This window comes from Silurus aristotelis (assembly GCF_946808225.1).
Source record: "Silurus aristotelis genome assembly, chromosome: 7".
NCBI lineage: Eukaryota > Metazoa > Chordata > Actinopteri > Siluriformes > Siluridae > Silurus > Silurus aristotelis.
The window spans coordinates 21,011,890-21,036,786 of record NC_139580.1 but is presented as its reverse complement, the minus strand read 5'-3'; the positions used below and the strand labels follow the sequence as shown (position 1 = coordinate 21,036,786).

Sequence of the window (24,897 nt, the reverse complement as noted above, 5' to 3'; positions counted from 1 at the left end):
CCCCAGTCTACACTACAGCTACTGCGCTAAGACAAACTCCAAACAAACTGAGCTTAATGATCACATGGAAAGGTCACTTTCAGCGTAATCAAAAGGTTTTTGCATGTGGAGTTTGGAACGAAGAAGGAAGGAAATGTTATATGGTTGAGCGGATCTGGTCGAATTTAATTATGACCTTTTTTCCATTAGTGAATTATTTTAATTAGATGAAACTTTTAATTTTGGAACTGATATGGATAAGTGTTTGTAAATAGGAAATCTTTAAGAACTCTTAGTTTTTTTTTTTTTACCTGATACCTGCTCAGATTAGTAGGTATTTCACCTTGAATTATTTTTTTTTACTCTTTTGCTTAGAGGGTTTTCCCCCCTCCTCCCAGACAAATACCATAATTGTACTAAACTCGGTGCAATTAAGTGTTCAAGAGTAGTGTTTCACTGTTCAAGCCTGGTGGTGGCACTAGAGGACTGTTTTACGGGTGTGAGGTGTTTTCAAACTGCACAGGCTTATATAATAATTCATCTGGCCCTCAGTAAAGTAATATATAAATTATTCTTTTGCAATAAAATATTTTTTGCAAAATATTTTCTCCCCAAATGTAATGTATTAAAAGATTTTCTCACCTTCAACCAGATATTTGGGTTTATATTAAATCTGTATTCACCACCCGTATCTACATAAACCAGTAATATACACTCACACTATGCTCACACTTTGATGCTTTTGTGTAATTTCTATTTTTATTTACTTATTTTGTGGAAGAATTGCTATATATAAGTATACATAATATCTAAAAAAAATTCTTATCTCCCTTTTGTTGTTCTCTTTCTCTTGGCTTATGTAAGCAATTGTATAATAATAATAATAATTTTAAAAAGAAATATGAATTGAAATAATGTAACTAGATTATTTTTGTGCTTTATGGCCTAATATGGTAATCTCTTTAAATTAATACTGTTATGATCATTTAAAAATGTATGTCTAGTCTTGAAATTTGCCATCCAAAAAATTCAGCAGCAGCAGACCATAAAAGAATGCATTGTAATATATATTTTGATGATGATAAGCAATGAATAACAAGGATTCGGTATAGATAAATGCATTTTATTTGGCAAGAAACATATTATGACGCCTACCACTTAGGGAGGGTTGAAGGTTTTTTTTTTTTTTTTTAGACAAATGGAGACATCACAGGGGAGAACATGCCTCAGCACGCTAGAAAGAATTGAGCCAAGAGCTGAAATTCATTTCCAATAGACAACTTTCTTCTTAAATAAAGGTTAGCTAGCTCATATTCTATTACATATGGAAACATGCTGTGTGTATATTTTATGACAATGAATATTTTCCTATAAACATATCCTTTGTTTAAAAAATATAAATTTGAAATAAATGCACATGTGAAAAGTATATTTAAAAAAAAAACATGGGAAGAAAGTTATATGATATCAGTAATAAGCCGATTCAGACGCATATACTGCTTGCATAAGAAGTTTATTTGGTTTCTGTTCATTATAAATTGGTAAAAAAAAATCCACAAATAAAAAAAAATATATTCGGTTTTTGAAAAATCTTTTTCGTATGGGCAGAGACCTTTTCAGTCACAAGGCCAGGCAAGTCAAAAAGGTTCACATTCATTGATTTACTTTTCAGTATAGTGTCATTTTAAATTCCACAGTATATTCTTCAAACAAGACCATTTTATAACTTTCTATAATTTATTTATGATTGTCAGGGTCTTAGTCCTAATAGCTTTGCTGTTAAAACAGACAGGTGCTGTATACGGTTGCTTTCTGGCTAATTTCTTGAAGTAGCTCTTTCACAGCCTTTTCTAGATCCACCAGCTGGTTGGCTTTGTCTTCCAGAGTCTTCTGGTTTTCATCGTATGATTTTTCCAAATCTGTTGACAAATGATATAATTAATATCTTAGCAGCAGGAAACAAAATAACAAGAGCGATGAAAAGTGTGTATACATTTTTTGCCCATCTTGAATATTTTTATTATGCTGCTTATTTATTCGACACCAACAACTTTAAGAGAAATACCACTATTCCTGCCGATTCATCCAATCATAATTCAGTACTTTTGCAGAAGTACTAGACAAAAATTTGGTTGTATTGCCAATCAAATTCTTCTGATTTTTTATTTCCCACATTTGATCTGACCATTAATTGAACCTACAGGATCTGAATGAGTACCGTAATTTCCAGACTATTAAGCGCACCCATATATAAGCCGCACCCACTGAATAAAGCGCACTTGTCTATAAGCCTGTCTACACTGAAACTAATGAACTTTACACAGGCTTTAATGAAAGACAGTGTCTGTTACACGGTGTAACGGGTGAAATATGTTGTGGCTCCGTTAAGAGCAGAGCAGCATTTTGGGTTGAGCCTGCCGCCGCATTTTTCAGGTATTACTGCATGTGTGCAAGACCGAGGAATATGTCATTATTTTCTGATGCTCATTTCAAAGTTTCTTTGACTAACCCGTAACGCTGTTGCCAAGAAAAATTAAAAAGCATTAGTTTTGGAAACCTGTCTGTGCTTATATGATTTCTATTGCAACTGGAGTTAGTAAGTGAGCGGCAGGTCAAACGTCAGAGAAACCTCATCCATATTTATGATGTGGTGCGGTCTGATTCAGTGGGAGCGCGTCTGATTTAATATAAAAAGTTTCATTGGTTCACCTGAACCCGTTCCGCAATTTCATTGGCCTAATGTTATGGGTCTTAGTTTTTTGGCATGAAGTTTGTGAAACCGGGAAAAACCCAGGAAAAAAACATAAATTAGCCTCTTCGCTGTTTAAGCTGCGAGGTTCAAAGCGTGGGAAAAAAGTAGCGGCTTATAGTCCAGAAAATACGGTAAATGTATTACGTTAATGCTACATCATATCAAATAATCACCAGCATTTCTCTTTTTTTTTTTTTTTTTTTTTTATGTATTATTTACCTTTTTAATAACTGGCAGCACACATTAACAATATAAAGACAAATCTCAAACAATTTTAAAGCATAGAGGTACGAGGCCCAGGTATGCATGGAGTTCATACCTTTGAGAAGTTGTAATTTGTCACTAGCTTGCAGCAGCAGCTTTTTGGCTTCCTTTTGAAGCATCTCAGCTCTTTTTTTAGCATCTGCTACACCTTGAGCCTTTTGAGTGATGATCTCCTCTACAGTACCGTACTTATCTTTCAGCTCTGTTTCCAGATCCTACAAACACATACATAAAGAGAAAGCGATTACTTTTTTTATTCGCCTCAAAGCATAAAAATATCATTGGATGTTATGTAACCTTCATAATTTCCAAATGCTGGTTTATAACATTTAATCACAAGTTGGATGGAGTGTATTAATACCTTTTTGATCTGCTCTGCCATCTTATTGACACTGTCTGTGTCTTTCTCTGTCATTTCAGCTTTAGTGGAAGTGCTGAGGGTTTTCTCTTTCAAAAGAGCCACATCCTTTTCCAGCTGAAGTAGCCTTTGGGTAGCATTACTCAGCTTTAACTCAGAACTCGCCGTCTCTGACTCTACCTGTAAATCATGAAAAGTTTCCATCAATGCAAAAATTTATTAACTCAGGTCTCACTATAACACTGTATTTAACTGTAGCTAGATTCCAAAAGTTCATTCATAGGTAAGATTGCCTTTTGTCTTTTTTTTTAAGATACTTGAAACAGGTTTTATTTGCATGTGAAATCTATTTCCTCTACTTTCTATCCCTTTAGTGTTCATTTCAGTGCTCAACTATGTGGTCTGGTGCCTCTGTAAGCTATTAAGTACAAATATAAATGTCAGCAAATTACATTTTTTTTACATAATTTTTTATATATTATATATAATTTTATATAATTATTTTTTTGTTTTTAATAATGGTCAAAAAGTAATCAATTAATACTTCTAGAGAAAACTTTTCATCTTTCAATATGCTTTATATAGTGTTAAGATGGTTATTAATATTAACTGCCAAATCTATATTTCACACTGGAAGTTAACTGGTTCTTAGATAGTCCTCTAACACTATATGAGCAAAAGTATGTGGACACCTAAACATCACACACATATGTGGGCCTTCGTTAAACTGTTGCCACAAAGATAAAGCGCACAATTATCAAGAATGCCTTTGTATGCTGGTTTAGGTTTAATATTTTCCTCCACTAGAACTATTTGGTTCCCAAACTTGTACTATCATGACAATAACCTGTGTACTAAGTGAGTTTATGAAAATATGGTTTACCAAGGTTTGGGATAAAAAAATTAAGTGGCACTACCCTCAATCCCACCAAACAAATTTGGCTAATGTTCTTTCGGCTGAATAAGCATAAATCTCCACTGGCACATTTCAAAATATAGTTGAAAGCCGTCCCAGAACAGTGAGATATGTTACTAAAGAATTATTTATTTCTTTTAGTTATTCATAACAATTAAATTATTTGGCTTCTTCTTACTAATATGAACTTTATTTCAATCTCAAACCATATTTTCTTTATGAATGTTTACATAGGATTCAACTTACAGATACAAGCAGATCCTTTGTTCCTTCGATGTCACTAGCAGCCTGGTCCAAGGCCTCATTCACAGCTGTCTGAGCTTTTTTTGCCTGGTCCAGAGCTTCCTGTACCAGCTCAGCTGTGCTCTTCACATCAAATGCCTCTTTCCTGTTATGGAAATTTTGTGTTTACTAACAGATTACAAAGTTTTACCCAACTTTTTGCCTACAAATGTTAACATATGTAAGCAAAATGTACAGGATGTGTATCTCATGTATGTGTTTCACCATGTTGCAGTGTGCAATATTTTAACAAACCACTAGGTGGTGATAAAATATTGCATACTGCATTCAAGCTACCTGAGCAACATGAATCTTTCGAAACAAACAATCCAGCCTGCATCAGAAACAGATTGATGTTTCTAAATTCAACGTTCTGACCTGGCTTTGCGGGCCTGTTCCAGCAGGGTCTCGGCTCTCTCAATATCAGCAGCGCTCTGATTAAGGATCTCTGCCACATCAGACAAGCTGGCCACGCGATCCCGAATGTCTGCTGTCAGGTTCTGCAGCTGAGCTGGCGTGGTGGGCATCTGCATCTGCAGCACCTCGTTAGCCACAGCTTCAATGCTCTCCAAATCTGCTCCTTCTTCTGAAGACGTCATCAAAAACAGCCCGGATGAATGGAGTGATGTTTAGAGTCAATTAAAAAAAATTTTACAGCAGTTTTCAAAAAGTTTTAAAAAAGAGATTACTAGCAAAACAATAAGACTGAAAAGAATAACAGTCATCCTTAATCATCTATTTATACACCCATAAAGAAAGGCACCTATCCTAATAGTGAATGCTATTTAACACATTCAAATCTAAAAATATTTAGAATATATTAGCATACGGGTGAGGAAGTCTCGGATCTGTTTGATAAGCCTGCGCAGCTCCTCGTTGCTGTCATCCACACGCTGCTTGGTTTTATTTGTCTTCTGCAGCACCTCTTGAGCATTCAGCTTGGCCTCGTCTGCTTTTAATTTAGCCTCCGACACCTGAATACACAGCATCAGGTCAATTATAAAGTAAATAAACTTTTTAGTAGTAACTTATTTGCTCGCTAATAGAAATGTTCAGTGGATTACTCACCATCTTGGAAAGCTTGTCCACCTCCTCCATGGCGATGACAATATCCTGGTCGAAGTCCTTGGATTTCTGCCAGGCATTAAGGGCCAATGTGGTAAGACCATTACATCCCTCTCCCCCACACTTCCTGTTTCCTTCAGCATCCGCACAGCCCAGGCCTCCACACGGAGAGTCAGCACAGGCCTCTGAGCCAGCAGGGCTGCCACAAGTCTAGGGTCAAATCAGAATAAGATCTGTTATACTGAACATATGAGTGCATAAAATACAATAATATAATAACAGATGTGGACTGATTTACTATAACCAATCGCAGACATCAGCACTGGCTTTAACTACAATGCGAGGTCAAAATATTAATGTTCAAATCTTCTATTGTTTAGTGGTGGACGAAGTACACAAACCATGTACTTGAGTAAAAGTGCTTCTATTAAACGTTCAAAGGTGTCAAAGTACATGATTTATTATGGCTATTGTACTCATTTATTTATATATATTTATATAAAATCAAATTTTTTAAGTTTTTAATACTTCAATCAACATGGGCATGGACAAATATGGAAGCTTTATACCAATGTGTGTTTATTATTAGTGAAATCATACTTAACTTAGAGCATAAAGATAAAATATTTTTGTAAATGTTTTGAAGTAATTACAGTGTTGTAAATTAAGTAAATCATCAGGACATCAAATAAAACTTTAACTATGTTTCCAGATGGATCTGATGTGTGCACCATGGGGGATTTTGGTGCTTGATCTGAGATACGGCGCTTCAGTAAAACAAATGTTTTAGTGATTAAATATTATTTTTCAGTGAAAACTCCGGTGGAGTTTATTCTTATTCTGTTCACACAGTGTTTTTATGTGGCGCAATAAATTTATTAACGCCTGATTATCGCAGCGAGCATTTCTGTTTGACCATTTTTATTACAAATATAAATAAATAAATATAAAAGATTTAGTTACTGTTATATACACTGTTCTCACTGTATTCTTTTTCTAGCTCTTATTTAAAGCCACAGTACATCCTCTGTAACTTTTTATACAATTAATAGTTATAAATAAAAAGGAACTACTGATTTTGCAAAATGTAGTTGAGTATAAAGTAAAAATTTTACTTTGGAATGTAGTAAAGAGAAAGTAAAAGTCTCCTCAAACGGAAATACTTAATACTTAGTAAAGTAAAAATATGCAAAAAAGCTACTTAATTACAGAATTACATTTACTTTGTCCTGTCCACCACCACTATTGTTTAATAATAACAATTTCATTAATAGGGACTATTATGGTTGTCCACAAAATCTAATAATCAAATAAATTAGTTTAGATTATTAGAACTTTGTAACAGATTTTCCTCTAAGGGAAAGTAACTTTAGGACCCAGTGTTCCTCTCTGTAAATATATGCATTTTTCTGTCTTTATTGTTTATTATCATTTTGTTATTAACACTATAATTTAAGTGGTAACAGGAACTAGATTGTCTCATGGATATTCCATAACATTGATGTTATGGATATTCCATAACATTAATGTAATATAAACTTCAGAACATGATGTTATAAAGATATTCCACTTTGGGGTGGTAATGGCATGACTTCATGTGTTTTTTTTTGTTGTTGTTTTTTTAGACTTGTACACCAGTCAATGTACAGAATAGATATGTAATATTATCACCTTCTCACTGAGTTCAGACAGGTCCAGGGTCTCAAGCTTGCCAGCCAGATTGTCCAGTGCCTTGGTATGTTTATCCTGCTTCATCTGAAACTCCTTTTTAGTCTCTTTTATAATGGACTCTGTGTGATTCCGCAGTGAGGCTGACTGCTCCACCAGGCTCTCAGGATCACTAATGGAGGCGTTCACACGAGCCTCGGCTGCTTCAGACTCCTGTGCATATTTCTTCACACTGTCTAATGCTCCTACGAGTGTGGCCAGTCCATACAAAAGAATGTTAAATATGCATTATTAGAATTGGTAAGCAGCACTAATAATAATGGAAGTCTTGCACAGATGAAGTGTTACTCACCTCGCAAATCTGAATTCTTCATAAAATCAACTTGTTCTTGTAGGTCTTTTACAGTGCGTTGCAGTTTCTGAGCATCTTCGCTAAGTGTTTCCAGCTTTGAGACTGTGCTGTTTTCTGAGATTTGCGAAAAGAGCTCCTCTGTCTGATTCAGCTTCTCATACATTTTAGACATCAGGGATCTAAATTAGATTAACAATGTGTAAATCTCAATGATAGTATCTACACATTTTTACAAATATAGATTAATCCATCCATATTTTTTTCATGTGGATCATAGGTTAGTGATACTACTGATATTAAACCAAATATCACTGAAAAGAAAATATCTACTATGAATAGGTACATTTGAAAAAAAATACATAAAGATTAAAAAAAAGATTACTTAGATGGAAAAATGTTCTCCATGTGCAAGCAAGAAATACTGAAAAGATCTAATAGAGCAAACAAAGGAACTGTATTGCTTCAGAAATATATGACACCACATTTAGTAGTTTAAATAAAACACAAATTTTACTGGGTGTTCTCGGGCACTTTTAGGTTGTAACATACGTAGTTTGCTCCAGCAGGCTCCGGAGCTCAGTGAGTGGTTGAGTGGCAGGATTCTGAGCCAGAATCTCAGTGATAGAATTTGCACTCCTCTCCACTTTGTTGATGGTATCCTGATAGGGCCCAATGATGCCATTTGATTTAATGGCGTTAACTTTCTGCACCAGTCTGTGTGTCTGGTTAGTGAGGTCTCCTATGACCACATCCCATTCAGCAAAGCACTGATGGCAGCGTTCGCAGTGTGGGAATTCTCCAAAGTAGCCCCGAGCACAAGTGTCACAGCGGGGGCCCGACACACCCTCTACACACACACAATGTCCCGTGGCTTTGTTACACTGCTGCTCAGCAATTCCTCTGGGGTCACAGTCACATGCTGAAAGCACAAACAAATACGTAGACAAAACAAGACATCGATAAACATCACATGAACTCAACACCACCTTGTTACTCTTATTTATGGTGTAAACCTGCGTAATTACTTCACAACATTGGAGATAAACCAACAAATATTTTAAAAGGTTTATTCCAACATGTAACCAAGCTGTTTCCAACATAACTTTACTGTTTGAGGTTTTAGAATAAACCTTTTTAAAATGTTTTTTAATTTTTCATGCGGCAAAGTGATTAATTTGGTAACAAAGTGTTATTTGTAATTTATTTGACTATGCCAAATGTCACGAGATTTACATATCACTAGGTTTGGTATTTTGGGCATTTTTTCTTTAATGCTGTACAGTCATCTTAATCTCTGCTTTAATTTTTTAAAGAACAGATAGCTTCAGATCTGGAAAGATTAGCAGGATTTCGTTTTGAGCCTCTGGGTTTAGAATTATAGTTTGTTATAGCTGCTAAGTTGCATTAGACTGTGTCTACACTGGAGGTCACTTCTAAAGAGAAGAACGAGGGTGGAAGTATTGTGGGGAGGACAAAAATAAAGTAAATATTGGTGTGAAGACGGTGCATTGTAACATGAGTAAAGTCTCCACCGAGTGTTGAAAGACAAAAGGGGCTAACGAACCAACAATACGATGCTAGACAATAAGTAAACACACATCTAAGATTACTTTAAACTGGCTTCATTTGCACAACCCCTCAACCCCCCAGCGCTTACAAAGACAGAAATCTTCAAAAAGGAAGGTGTTTTTATTCACATCCCCCCACACAGCTTCAATCCACAAGTCTTAATCTTCTTGAATAGCATTCCAACCTGAAGTGCTCCACACACATACATACATACATACATTCTTCAAGCAAGGACTTCATCACCTCAGAACCCTAATTTCAACAAAAGGCTGTGTGGAAGTGGGGGCTTAGCTCAGAGGTTAATCTACCTATTGTAGAGGAGGCCTCTGGCAATGCTAAGAGGCACAACTTGCTAAAATATGCAATGAATGTGACCCCTGGAGACGAACACTGTCTGCAGCCTTTTTTGTTTGTTTGTGTGTGACGGTCATTGACTTTCTTAATGCTCAGACCAGCACACATATACAAACCTGAGCTCACGCTCTTTCAGGAAAGTGCAAGAGGACAAACAGAATATTTGTATGACATCTGTGACATTAAAATTGTCCTGCGGTTAAAAAAAAATATCAAAGTACAAATATTTTAATGTGTTAGACATCAAAATGTGCCCATGTTAGGCAGATATTCCTATCCTTGATATACAGGATGTAAAATCATTGTGAAACTCACTTTTTGTTCACTACAAGTTTCTGAGACAGAAAAAAAATCCTCCTTCCCACACATATGTTTTCCATTTTCATGAGGATACATTTATTGCAACAGAATGTTGTAGCGAGACTTTTTGGAGCACAATAAAACAAACACATATGGCTAACATTCCACTCACAGAGACTCTGAGTTTCTGTTGTGGTTTATTTCCTAAAACCACTGTAAGGTGAGTGTGAGGTGTTCCATGTGCGCATACACTAACAGAATGCAGAAAGGCCTCACTACTCAGCCATAATACATAGATGGATGTGAATCAGTAGATTATAATAATTATGTAGAATACATTTCATATTAAAACCCAAAATAGGTTTGAGAGTTGAGCTAGAACTTAGAAGCATCTAATAATTATCACTACCACATTCACAAAAAAACCCACATACTATAATTCAATCAGGGAAAGTCCTCATTCCTCTGCTGATATGGATTGAGGCATATTGGGGTTAAGTCAACACACAGAGACACTCAGGAGGTAACTAGATCTTAGAGCAACATAGGGTAGGAGGGGGCTTCCTGCTATGCTGGGCTCACCAAACAAACAGCATGCTAGAGTCTTGTTCCTGAGATGAGCCACTCATACTTGGCTCAAGAAAAAGAATGTAAACCTAGGACAGAGGCAGGAGCTCAGACTGTGTAGATATGGCTTAAATATTTATGAATGTTCACACTTGAGGCAGTTGCATACAAACTAGCACGCTACAATCATTAAAGTTGAATGTATTTTAGATATAAAGTTAGCTTGCTCACATTATAATGCTTAAAAAAAAGCAACATTAGTATTTGAGCAATAGATGAATTCAGCAGGTACTTCTTTATACACTATATTTATCTGTTCTAGTTGTATTTTACAAGAAGGTTTAAGATTTAGTCTAGTCTAATACACTCCACCATGTTTAGGGACAAAATTTGATTTGTGCACTACGTCACCAACCCATTGCCCCTGAAGGGAAGACCTACTGAAACAAAGGTACTTTGTTGTAGAGGAGGAGAGGAAATTGGGAGGCCCTAAGCTCAACATGGCAAAACACATTTGAAGCTAACTCAGTATTGGAAGGAAACTTTCATACACTGCTGTTAGTGCTGTTGGCTACTTTTATAACTTTATTTATGTTTGGAGCAGAAAAAATGAGCATAGAAATCGCCAGCCTTGTAGTTAATATGTATCAATAAAGATTAACTTCAGGTGTTAGGTGTAACAGTGGTTGATATAGCCAAAGTATCTTAAATCACAGTTTCACTATATGTATCATTTGAGTTTTTTAACAGTAACTGCGGTAGTGCTATAAAGCAGAGAGGAACCCTGCAATATTCCTAAAATGTCACACTGTGTGATATCACAGAATTAATTAGATTTTTTTGCCCAATGCCAGTATGTTTTTAAAGCTTACCGTGACATTTGAATTCAGGGTTACCCCAAAACAGCTCTCTGCACTCCCTGCATGTTCTTCCTCCAAATCCAGGCTTACACATACACTGACCACTTATCTGGAATTGAGTTAAATGAGCATACTACTTTACAAGCTGCACAACACATTGACAAACAATGAGGACATGCAAACAAATACCAAATCATACGCTACATATATAGAGCAGAACAGGACATCACCTCATTGCAAGCAGAGCTGGACGAGTGATTGGGGTCACAGTCACAGGCCTCACAGCCTAGACCACTGGCCATGTTCCAAGTGTCTGGGGCACACAAATCACAGTGCTGTCCAACTACGTTGGGCAAGCACTGGCACTGCCCGTTGTTCAGGTCACAGTGGCATTCGCCGGCAGAAGGACAGGTGTCCTGCCTAGTTCCCATATGGTTACACACACACCCTGAGGAAGCAGCAAACAATAACTCATTAATAGAATGAAATAAAAACAAATTACCTATGATCATTTGTGAAGTGGCCTACAATGCATCCAGAAAGTATTTACAGTGCATCACCTTTTCCACATTTTTTTATATTATGTTATACAGTTTCTCCTATTCTTTTTGGCAACACCTTTTAAGCTCCATCAGGTTGAATGGGGAGCAGCAGTGCTCAGCCATTTTTAGATCTCTCCTGGTTAAGTGCTGCAGAGATGGTTGTTATTCAGGAAGGTTCTTCTCTCTCACAGAGTGACCATCGGGTTCTTAGTCACCTTCCTAACTAACTAAGGCCGTTCTCTACCAGTCACTCACTTTGGCCAGGAGTCCAGCTCTAGGAAGAGTCCTGGTGGTTCCAAACGTCTTTCATTTATGGATAATGGAGGCAACTGTGCTTATTTGGACCTCCAATTAAATTTTTCTGTACCCTTCCCCAGATCTGTGCTTCAATACAATCCTGCCTCTGTGGTCTACAATTCCTTGGACTTGTTTTGTAATAAGACATGCACTGTTAACTGTGGGACCTTCTATAAACAGATGTGTGCCTTTCCAAATCATGTCCAATACTTTCCGGATGCTCTGTATCTATAAATTGTCCTTAATCAGATAATTACAAAACAATCCCGGTGCTTACGTCTGCAATTCTGTGTAAGGGCATCACCATAGTAACCAAGCTTGCAGTGGCTGCAGCTCTCGCCCTCTGTGTGGTACAGACATTTGAGGCAGGTGCCCATGCGTGCATCACATGATTCTGGATCCATCATGTCAATGTTGTTACTGCATTGGCAGGGTTGACACTCTCCACCAGCCTCATGAGGGTTTCCGTAGTAGCCTGGTGCACACTCATCACACCTTGCACCTTCATAAAGCAAATTGAATGAGAGACTATATACAATAATCACTTGTAAATCGGAACAACTTTCTTTAACACTAATATATTTGTGCACAAATATAAAGCTTTAGAGTGACACATAGCACTATAGTGTGATATGAAATAGGACAGTTCGATTACCTTTATAGCCCTGGTTGCATACACAATACACCTGGTGAGCATCATGGCTCTTATAACAAGCTCCAGCAAACTGTCGGCTGCTGCCAGGGCCATCTGGACACAAACAGGGGCGGCAGTGGTCTCCAGATCCCAGGACAGGGTCACCATAATAACCATGCAAACATCTGTATAAACAGGCACTTTATCAGCAGGTTTATATTACAAGATCAAATTAGGATATTTATACTGCATGTATACTGGATCGACTATTCAGACTTCACAGCATAAGTAATTGTACATTTTGCAGCTCAATTGTATTCTGTTGAGGTGACAAATACAAAACAATAAGGCTAAAGATAAGACAATGTCTGTGCATATCATATTAATTAGGTTCAGTTTGCACTAACTTACTTCAAAATATGTCACTAATAAAATGTCACTGACCTTTCACAGCTGTGTCCAGTGGTGTGGTCGCTACAGTCTAAACACTGGCCTGTTTGGGGATCGCACTGCTCCGCATGGCCATTACAAGTACATGGACGACAGTTAGGGAAGCCCCAGTATCCAGGGAGACAGCGATCACACTGACGTCCGTATGCTCCAGGAATACACTCACACTGACCAGTGGCCTCATGGCAGAAATCATGCACTGAACCTTGTGGATTGCACTCACATGCTAAACAAACACCAACAAAAAAAAAAAGAATGCATGAACTCAGTATAGCCATTAGCTCAAAACTCTCCTTTAAGATACATTAGTATGAATTGTGCATACAAATTAAAATTAAACTTACGCCTGCAACCCTGAGGTCCAAAGAGGAAAGTAGATGGAGCACATCTGTCACAGTTTCTGCCCACTACGTTAGGCCGGCATTGGCAACGGCCACCATTCGGGTCACATACCGTACTAAGAGAACCCTGAGGGTCACACTCACAAGCTGTGGGTGTAAGAAAGAAAAATCCTTTATATGCCATTTATTCTTTTATTTTCAGCAACCTCTTTTTCCCGGTCAGGGTTTTAGTGAAAGCAAAGCCCTTACTTGGGCATAAGGTGAGCGATATCAGTATATCACAGGGTACCATGAACGCACTTATTTAAAGAGATTTAAAATATTTTACAAAATCCAATATAATTTTTCAGCATTAGATTTAGACTAAATAATTATTAAATAGATGCTATACATTTATGCAGATGTTCAGACATTTAAGCTCTCTTTTGAGAAATTGCAGGATACTATATCAAATACTAAATCTGAAATCATAAGTTATGACTGTGGTTCCATTTGAGAGAGCCTTTTTCTTTTTAACATGATGAAAAGGTGCTTTTTATCTGACATGTAACACATACCACAAAACTCCTGGCCAATTTGTCAGGTTGACAGGAGAACAAAGACCCTATCACAATGAGGAAGACTAAATAGCACTTGGTGCATTCCTCAGGATAGGGCATTTGAGATGAAAGATCTATAGCGTCCATTCTGTTTCCTGTATTGCAGGCTAGAGCATGTTGAAGTGATTTAGGAGTGCAGTGCAGGCACGTTTGACGTCAGGTGTAATTAATTAAAGCACCGATATGAAAGCACAAAAGCCATGCTGAAGGTAAAGCTCTGTCTTTCAGTAATTTTACATCTCTACTGTACACATACATCTAAATTTTTAGTGAAGACAGAGAACATTATGGTTATTTTACAATAGTAAATATAAAATAATTATTCCTTAAACTCTAACTGAACTAAAATGTTCAGATATATGCCATTGCCAAACAATAATAAATATATGATACAACCTGCTTTTTCCTCGTCTCCAGAACTCTGTTATTGTTACATCTTATGGAAGTAGATAGCTTCAAGGTAAATTCTACCAAACTTGTAATAACATTAATGACCACTGTTTTGTGTCTTGGAGACTTGTCTGTCATGTTATTTGACAGCAAATAACATGTACACTGTTGAGAAAGTTGGCTCAGGAAGCAAGTGAAGCCCTATAATCAAGCTTGAGGCACACATTTACAAGCTATAACATGCAAAGACAACTGCAGGGACCAGGGATGAGTGAACAAGGAGAAGGACTGACAAGACTTGACTGACGTGCCCCTTAAAAAAGACCTTAAGGTGTTGAGAACACTGTCAGAAAATGGATGTGAGCATATAGTATGCATGTGTCTGTTAGTACCTTTAGCTCCCTGATGTAGTAGAGCAGACACACTAAAGATGTAATTTTTGCAGATGTCAGGCATTGGGGTCTTCACCACTGACTGGCTGTTCTCTAAGCAGCGGTAGCGCTGGAAGGTGTCCCATGCACTGTTGGTCACCAAGTCACCTCCCTCTGAACCAGAACCAGAGAAGATATCTAGGTTCTTACAGTGTGGCATCAAGACAAGCTGGACAAAAAAAGAGTAAAAGTATGAACAGGCTGTAATTAGTGATTTAAAACCAGCTTTTTTTTACTGATTAAAATATATATGTTGCATAAAAATATATTGTATGCATTGTCTTTTAATCAATGAATGTTTGTTCTTCAAGAATTATTTTATAAACAGTTTAGATATTTTAAGAAAGAACCTACTGAGTCAATAAGTGTGTATGGGGACTGGATGTCACTGTTTGTAGAGTAGCGAGGAAGACTCAGACGCACTGTATAGTTCAAGCCCTCCTCAAAACAAACTGGTCTGGGTAACACCACATACCTGAAAGAAACCAACATAATTTTGCAACTGATGTTATACAAATGTAAAGATTATATAAATATTTCACAGTATGGTCATGATTGTCATAATAATTATTGGTGTCAGAGCATAACTCCTATAATTACAATAAATATAAAAGAGGCACCAGAAAGGCAGGTTAAAACGTGTAAATATTCAGTTTTATTTACACACACCTGGAACCAGGGTGTAGAGACACCATTTGGTTGTCATCATCAGGCATAGTGTTAGCACATAGGCTGTCACCAGTGATGGTTTGAGGCCTGATGATAGTCATCAATACTTCCTCCCACTGCTCTGGAAGCTACACAGATAAAAACACATTGTTAGGAACAACAGAAGCTTATACAATATACTCACACTAACACAGACATAGGAGTCGTGTTGTGCTAAGAATACTAGACAACAAAAAACTACTACAAAATATTGTGTGGAAGCGTACTGGAACTAACCTGGGGTTCATAGCGAATAAGGATGTCATATTCCATGGAAAAGGGGATGTTGTCAATGCTAAACTCCAAATAAGCTCCTTCGGGGACATTCACAAAGCCAACACCAGTCCAGGTTGGATTGCGGTCCTGGGGATATGGTCTTGGGACAACTGTAACACCCTAGAAAAAGAAAAATGTTTAAAAACATGGACCAATTTAGATATATAAACCAGCTTAAATACATATAAATACAGCTGACTTACAGGTCCAAAATTTGCATCTTCAGCCTCATAAACGTAATGGTCCAGAGCAATGAAGTAAAAACCGGACTCCACCTGGTCACATCGTCTACCAGACATGTGGTCACGACACTGACAAAACCCTGTCTCTGAAGAACAGCTAAAGAACACAAATATCAACATGATTCCTGTAAGTCTGAAAAATTTGGACTCTGGTACAGCAATGAAAGTATGTTCACATATACAGTATGATGACATCATTTGAAAATAATCTAAAACATTGGAACTTCTTAGTGCTAAAAGTGACAAATATATTTTGAAAAATGGGTTTTATTGAATTTAATCTTAAATAATAAATAACCATAAAAAGGTTTAGATATGAAATATTTAGCATAGTTTGAGCACAAGATAGAACTCATGTTCACATTCAGTAACCATGTTTTATGGACCAAAATCTCAATTAATGTGACATCAGCACGTGTTCCAATATAGACCCTAAAGTTTAATCAGAGTATCCAATCAGCTACAAGCTGCACTGTGCCATTACTCACTTATTATTTAAAGCACCTCCAGCATCACAATCGCATGGCCTGCAGCCGTCCATGTCATTGCTGAGCCCCCAGTGCTGAGGCTGTGAAAGGAACAGCTAGTTAAAACCTGCTTCGAACAACAAGCTGTTTATGACAGACCTCCCAAGATGAGAAACTAATCCTACTTAAAGGCCTGTAATGATGAATATTCTGTCAGAAAGAAAGCAAAGAGTGCAAAATCGAGACTAAACAGGATGCTACTGTCATACACATACACACAGACACATATCTTTGCACAGAAAACAGCTAAAAGTATAGCATGTTTTTTTTATTATAAAGTTTTACCACTAATATTATTTTAACTAATGCAACATGGTCCCTGTCAAATAAACCAAATACAATAATGTCCAGGAAATGTGTAATCAAAACCGAGGTCAACCTACCAAGCACTGGTCACAGTTTCTTCCCATAACTAAGCGCTTACAGTAGCAATTCCCTGAAAGCGTTTCACAGGAGCTTCCACCGGGGATTGTTCCCACAGGATTACAGGTGCAAGCTAAAAAAATGCCAGACAGACAGTATAAATTGTGGAAATGTTTCCTCCATTATATTCAAATGCAAACTATCACCTTGACTGTGAAGCTATTAAGAAAAGCCTGAAAAGTCAGTAAATTTACCTTTACATCCCCGAGGATCCTCACTTAGGCCATAATGGCCTTGTTTGCACTGGTCACAGCGCTCCCCCTCCACATTGGGCTTACAACGACACTGTCCCGCGATCATACCAAGAGAGACATCTGTCAGCGCGTCACAAATGCCTCCATTCAGAGAACCAATGGGATCACAGTCACAGGCTATAGAGGGGCATAAATCAACATTATTATTATATAAAAAAATCTATGTAATCAATGAATTATAAATCCAATCAACAAGAAACCAGTGGTCACATCCAGGTGTTATTTAACAACTTACAGTAAAAGAATAGTTACAATTTGTGTAATCACTTATGTTTGGAACAATTTGGAACTGTGTGTGGTCTAAGAGCTTAGCGTAAGCTTCAGACATCACACACAACAAAGTGTGAAACTTCATCTTAGTATTTAGCTCTATGTTGACTAACACCACTTTAAAGACCAGGTGTCCTACCCTGTGCTCTTCCCCCATCATCTTAACCACAATGAGAGACAGAGAGGTTCAAAGATCTAGCCAGACGTATTTTTCAAAAATAAACTAGCCCAGACAGAAACACTGAGAAACAGATGACAGCAGAGAGGAAGGAAAAGACAAAATAAAAGAGGAGCATAGTATGATAACAGGAAAAGTAACACACAGTCGCAGATGTTGGGGTCACGAATGTCCCTCTCAGGATGCTGGTAGAAGAAAGGCTTGCACTGCTCGCAATATTGGCCCATAGTGTTGTGCTGGCAATCATCACATACTCCTCCACTGACGTTGCCTGACGCCTGATACACAGCCATATCAAAGTGACACGAGTTACTGTGGTGATTGCAGTTACATCCTGTAGAGAAAATGGCAGATTACACATTTCTGTTATTATATAATATTTGCTTGCAATCATTTATTCGTTACTATGACTTAAAATAGTTTAATGTAATATAATTACTGACAAAACAGATGGATAGCTGGGATAGCTTTACTCGCTCATTGTATTAGTATGTGATATTTCCTGTACATGTCTTACTTTTGCAGGCATTAGTGTTACGCCCCTCTGCAGGCCTCCAGGGCAGGTCATGGTAAAAGTCCTGACAGAGCTCACAGTTCAGCCCCATAGTGTTGTGATTACACATACAGTGGCCATGAACCTACAGAAAGAGCAGCAATAAGAAAACTTAAAATGTAATCATATGGTAATGACTAACTTGAAAAAATGTGGATAACAGAATTTTTAACTACAAGTGGGGGTAAATGAAATAATAAATTGTGTTCAAGCTGAACCCATCACATTTGTTTTTTATTACAAAAAAACATATCCTAGTATACTATTGATAAGGCAATTCATCAGACCATTTCCCTGATTAATAACCATTTCAACATCACAGAAAAAAGCTTCAACCAAAAGGAACTATTGCAAAGATGCAAGTACTCAGAATGAGCTGTAAAATCCCCTTATGCAGATGGCAGCAGTAATGTTTATACTTAATGCATCTGGAAACCATTAACAAATGCCAGCTCTTAAGATCTCGCAGCAATCACACACACACAGTTCATGCAAGCTCTCACTGTGCTGTATTATTTCTAGCACAGATCAAGCAACACTACAGTGCAAGTGAGATCAATATGCAATCATGATATCCTGATGAACTGCTTTTTGGGGCGTAAAATGATTAAATTTCTGTCATAAAGAAAGTAAACACTGTGGAATGAAGACAGGATGCTGTTTTCAAACAATCACAAAAAACACCAAAAGGTCAAGCATGCATTTTCAGATGAGTGACTTTCCACAGTGAAAACTTTAAATTCATCTACAGTACACAGTTTAATTCTTATAAGAAGCAGATTTCAAACTTGTTAACAGTTTTGTCTAAAAACTTGCTCATTTGGTTCTCTTCAGTTGAGAAAACGCTAGACAAAATAATCAGTGCCAGCTAAAAAAAGCCTTCTTAATAATAATAATTTAAAAAATACACCTGCAATATTATGCCGTATAGTATGGTATAGTGCAGTGCCTTGTTCAAGACAACTTAGTCTTCATATAGTTACCTACCATTCCATCCACCACCTCTCCAGCTCTGTCGACAGGGGCACACTCTGAAGCATGGCCATAGCAGAAGCAGTTGCCCCTCACCACCATGTCATAAATAGCATAGTAGTACTTCTCCTTGATCTCAATACGTGAGTCTAGCAGATTGTCTCCCAGTGTGTGTAGTTTAGTAAACTTCACTCTCAGATTAGTAATCTTCAACATGTCTAAAATCAGAGAGAAGAGACACTACATGTGTTATTTCAGGGCAGTGCATGTGAGTATATGCCGATAGGCTTGATACAAAAGCTGTTAATAAAGTTCTTACTTTGGATCCTTGGGCTGTAGGGATCTTCAATCCTGAATGCTGGGTCCAATACTCGAAAGATGACCTGGAAAATACAGGTTTCCAGACACAATTTATTATAATTCACACCTTCAGTGTGAAATCAAATTACTGTACAGGCATTATTGCAAACATTAATTAAACCATAGGCAGCTTTATGTCTCACCTCTCCCTCTGTAGACGGTTCAATGTCAGAATAGCGAGAGTCACAAATGACGTCATCGACCTTTTTCATGGGGCCCCGTGAGATCGAGGGGAAAGAGGACTCGCAGTCATAGGCAAAGTAACGATACACCTGCCATGTCTTTCCAAAGTCAGATGAACGCTTGATCACCATGGCAGCCGGCCGGAAAGTCTAGTTAAAATGTACCAGAGAAAAGCTTTAAACAGATTAAATAGCATTTCTAGTGGTACATTGAGGTAGTTAATGCAAGGCACCACCAGGATTTAAATTATTCATTCATTCATCCATTCATATTCTCCCGCTTATCCGTAATTCGGGTCGCGGGGGCAGCAGTCTAAGCAGGCCCCCCCCTTCGACTGCTGCCCAATCCTCACAGCACCGTCCCTTATGGTCCCTCCTGCAGGTGGTGAGCCCACGGGAAGGGATTTAAATTATAACAAACTATATATAATAACAATTTTATATTTCATATAAACATATATGACTCTTTATGAACTTCTTGAACTCCTTAACTGGTGTTAACAGGTAAGTAATAGCCACGTAAGTAAGTTGTGTAATTTAAGTAATTGTGGTAGTGGCAACAGGATAAGCAATGCATTCCTATTTCTTAACAATAATGCTATTTACTGATTTGAATTATGTTTGGTCCTCATGTTAAAGGAAACCAAAAAAAAAAACAGCAGGAATGAAATCACTTTGAAAGTCTAGACCTTTAGTACCTCTAGTAAATGAACTACCAACAAGAAACCTAAGCACCTACAAGTTAAAGTAACATTTTACTGCAGTGACTTTTTCAGGAAACTTATTTATATATTATATTTAGATATTGCTGTACACTTCCAGTGTCATGCTCCTTGTCATCATTATTGTTTGAGGACATCTGCTTTTGTTCATTTAAAACAGTAACTTCTGAAGGAAGTTTGTTCAGAAGAGTTCCAGGACATATTTGGATTTCAAAGGTTCTGGAGGATATGGTGGTAAAAACTTTGTAAGACTCCTCTAAAGACTGTGAGTTAAAAGCCCATGGTTGGTTCCTTAACCTTCAACTTCTTTGTTGTATTCTGTCTTAATTTTAAGTTACTTTGGATAAAAGCATCAGTAAAATAAGGAAATGCACCATTTCAATGAGCCTGGAAATAGGGGAAGTGTGTGTAAAACACTTTTTTCTATTGCTTACCAATAATAGATGTCCATTTAAAATTAAAGCTTATAGAGTTTTCCTCCCAATTTAATGCAATTAACTGAACTAAAAAATGTGGTTAAATACATTCTAAGACTGAACTGTTGAAGAGGAAACTTTATCAGCAACATTCCAATCGTCTCAGTCACAAGCACAGCTGGAGCTTCTCCAGACCTCCTACTGCTCTCACACGTATCCACCATCACCTCCCCCACGAGCAGTGATTATGTGAATCCTCAATGTACACACACACACACACACACACACACACACACACACACACACACACACACACACACACACACACACACACACCTGTCATCACAAGACCATGTCCCTCAGCCTATAATCACAATTACCTTGAAGGTCATGATGAGATGGGTGAAGTGAAACTCTGCTTCAAGGTTCAGTTGAATGGTAACATTTTCCATGCCTGAGAACATTTAATAAGAGAGAAACCGTTTAAAATGTAATGCATCTAATTAAATCCAATCAAGAGACAGGGGGGAACAATGCTGAATTATTTTACTTTAAGTTACAGTGCAAAAATTTGGACTGAAGTATGATAGTATAAGTAAGTATAAAAACCATATCACAGTAACAGCTGCAGCTTTTACATTATGGAAAAATTCCATATACAGTCAAAGTACAGTTCTACAGTTACAGCTGTGAACATCTGCTTTCTTTGGAAATATGCCACATGATTCTAGGAAGGCTAGAGAGTGTATTATTAAGCTATATGTCTCTGTGTGTTTCTCTGATTCCCAGGCCCATGTGTCCAGCTGTGGTGAATAACTGTTTCCTCTCTCCCCTACATTACACCACCGTAAGCTCTAATCGCTTTAAAACAACTTTTGAAATGTTTTACATTCTGTTTTTCCTATGAATGATGCACCCCCCCCCCCTTCGATAAAATATCAAAGCAAACAGAAAATGTGTCCCCACTATTCAGCTCATCTACATAAATGACATTTTCAGTACTTTTGTAATTACATTTTAAATGAATCTAGACAGTGATGGGCAACTGGGAGTGACCATTTCTATGGGAAAAAAAGTTGTCATGGTGGAGTTAACACAGAGGTCATCATTTGAGCTAGTCAACTATTAGGTGTTTGCTTTGAAGCTGTAACTCCCACCAATGGTATGATTGCAGAGGGCTATCCTGAGAGGTGTTCCCTTTAACAAGCCCTCTTTTTTGCAGTGTTCCTTTTTCCCATGAGAACGAAATGCCTTTCTTGCTTACAAGCAAAAACATATTGGAAAATATAACAGCCTTTATAAAAAAAAAAAAAAATAAGAACCCTGAACATTTTAATAACAAATGCTTTCTGGAAGCAAAACGTATTGCTTTTTATTTCAAAGAACCTAAATATAAAAAATAAAAAACGTTTTTTAAACATTGATTGGTCCTATAAACTCACCATTTTCCGACTGCCACCAAGTCTTAAGTCGGTTATGAGCAAACGTGGTCACTACATTTTCAATTCTGTGGCTGGTTGTATGTGCAGTCTCATTGAAAGTCTCCCTCGAGTCACACACAAAGCATTTCTTCTCTTCCTACATTTGGCGAGTGGGAAAAGATAAAAAATGTCAATGGCTTTTGCACATAGACCACATTTAGCAAACCTTATGAGAGAAACAACTCTAAGACCCTATTCATGGATTTATCGTGGAATGTCTACAATTAAACTAAATGTGACTCTGTCAGTATCTGAAAATGAATGGCTCATGTCTAATCTCACTGAGCTGAAGAAAAGATTAGCCTCACATACTCAAAGATATGCACACAAAACTGTGAATGGAAACTTACCAACCTACACTCCAACCTAATACCATAGTCCTGATATCTCTACAAAGATAACTGACAATATACCCGGTTCTTAGCTATACGTTTTTTGGGAAGTTTCTGTTTTACTTCTGAGACTATTTAAACAGATTTTTATGATGGGGTTTAATAATTTGATTTGCTTTTCTTTCTGTGAGGTTGTGAATATCAAGTCTAGACTTAACTAAATCTATTATGTCAACTCTTATGCAAGAAAAAGATTTGTCCCAATAGCACCCACATGAAGTAATGATTAGTACAAACAGGAAAGATTAAAGCCTAAAAGGGCTTGTATGCAATGCACTCTTTGATTAGATCAAGTCTCTGGATGTCCTAAGTCCTGAACAGTTGCTCTCTAAAGACTAAATCAAAAGGAATACAAAACATTTAAGAAGGCAAGGACTTTCTATATGTCTATAGCCTTACCTAAGAGTTCAATTTGGGGAAAGTCCCGAAAACAATTAAATGTATGAACATGACTTTTAAATAATGTAGTAGATGAATGACTCACATATTATGGACTTTTCTCTCCCGTTACCTTTTTAGATGCAGATGTTATCTCTCTCAAGAAAGTTAACTGAGTAATGTGTCTAGAATTTTAAATGTGTAGAGAGACCAGAGGGTAAAACAAACTCATTCCAGGTTCATAAAGACAAACACGTAATCTACCTGAAGATGACTGACGATGCAGAAAGGTTCAGTTTTCTCCAGGCCACAGGTGGAGGTGGCTGAGAGCTGATTGGATCTGCCAATAAGCAGGTCTCCAGTGGCGGGGTAACAGCTTCCCTCCGTGCACACATCCCCATGCTCTGGCAGCTGGGCCAACGACTGCGCCCCTAAACCTGGTGGCAAGATAAAAGTCCAAAGTTATTTCAATGAAGACGTCTTTCACGATTTCTATTTTACGTTTTGTCGTTTCAAATGAAAACATGAACAAAAACCTTTTACGCATAAGGGGAGATGGTAGCTTAGTAGTTAAGGCATTGATCTTTGATTGCACTGCAAATCCCAGCCACACCAAGCTACCACTCCTGGGCCCCTGAGCAAGGCCCATAGCTGCTCAGTTGGATAAATGCAATAAATGTAAGATGTTTGAAGATATTTGAGAAAATGTAGTATACAAAATAGTACTACACAATGACAAAGCAACTAAACATAATGAAAAGAAGAAAAAAACCTTTGTGATTGAGGATGGATACATTCCAGGATAGATAATTTGTTTTCAACAATTAAGTAAATAAAGCAATATATTAGTGTGTGTGTGTGTGTGTGTGTGTGTGTGTGTGTGTGTGTGTGTGTGTGTGTGTGTGTGTGTGTGTGTGTGTGTGTGTGTGTGTGTGTTTCAAAACAATTTCAAATTAAATATGACTTACTAAAACTGCACAAGAAGAACAATTCTTGTACTCATACTGATGGAGTGAATTCACATATTAAGACTTTAAAGCGTCTAACTTGTAAATGGTTATACAGTATAAAGTCGGTTACAGAAAATTCGTCCTATTAATAAGAGCCAGCGGCGAACATCTGGAAACATGCATGTGATCACATGACTGTATGAAAACTAAAAAAAAAAGTTTAACGGGTCATTTTGAAGCATTAAATGTAAAGCAAATAAACTTACACAGAAGGGCTGCGAGATGGAATATCATGGTGTTTCGCTTGACGCTTTTACAGGCACCGCGTTGAGCCTCTCAACAGCTTCCAGTCCTGTCTTCTGTGTTCCGACTCCAGTTCTGCTCCGCTGAAGTTGGGCGAAAGGCTCTCTCTCTCTCTCTCTCTCTCTCTCTCTCTCTCTCTCTCTCTCTCTTTCTTTCTCTCTAGCTCATGCGTACAGGGCTCTCAGCCCTCCCCCAGGTGTTATCCACAGTATTATCCAGTCAGGCGTTACACTAGAACAGACCTAATCTTTCAACTAAACGTGCTAAAAAACTTAGCATCTGTCTATAAATCCTATGTTCCAATAATATTATTTGTTCATACACTGCATACATACTACAT

The 24,897-nt window shown here is 37.4% G+C and overlaps 1 protein-coding gene across 1 annotated transcript; it reads right to left on the bottom strand.

Annotated features, from left to right (window-relative positions):
* Positions 1-1,476: 1,476 nt before the first annotated feature.
* On the bottom strand, positions 1,477-24,684 carry lamb1a (laminin, beta 1a). The gene is made up of 33 exons (XM_083545964.1): positions 24,521-24,684; positions 23,569-23,741; positions 22,496-22,631; positions 21,434-21,507; positions 19,877-20,065; positions 19,693-19,756; positions 19,389-19,591; positions 18,366-18,486; positions 17,994-18,182; positions 17,341-17,517; positions 17,107-17,219; positions 16,685-16,764; positions 16,158-16,293; positions 15,916-16,074; positions 15,640-15,767; positions 15,325-15,445; positions 14,932-15,139; positions 13,554-13,697; positions 13,204-13,435; positions 12,781-12,944; positions 12,403-12,627; positions 11,517-11,734; positions 11,299-11,395; positions 8,186-8,555; positions 7,637-7,815; positions 7,288-7,529; positions 5,620-5,826; positions 5,381-5,525; positions 4,930-5,137; positions 4,516-4,657; positions 3,357-3,533; positions 3,051-3,210; positions 1,477-1,898 (listed from the first exon to the last, which is right to left on the bottom strand). Exons 1-33 carry the CDS (start codon positions 24,546-24,548, stop codon positions 1,759-1,761), a joined length of 5,349 nt encoding a protein of 1,782 aa, XP_083402090.1. The 5' UTR covers positions 24,549-24,684; the 3' UTR covers positions 1,477-1,758.
* Positions 24,685-24,897: the final 213 nt, after the last annotated feature.

Coding starts and splice junctions, on each gene's coding strand:
- lamb1a (XM_083545964.1), bottom strand. CDS start 24,548: ATGATATTCCATCTCGCAGCCCTTCTGT. Junction 17,518..17,993: donor TGACCCCAACATCTGCGACT/GTGTGTTACTTT, acceptor GCCCCTCTATAG/CCTGTGACTGTGATCCCATT. Junction 13,436..13,553: donor TGGACCTCAGGGTTGCAGGC/GTAAGTTTAATT, acceptor GTGTTTGTTTAG/CATGTGAGTGCAATCCACAA.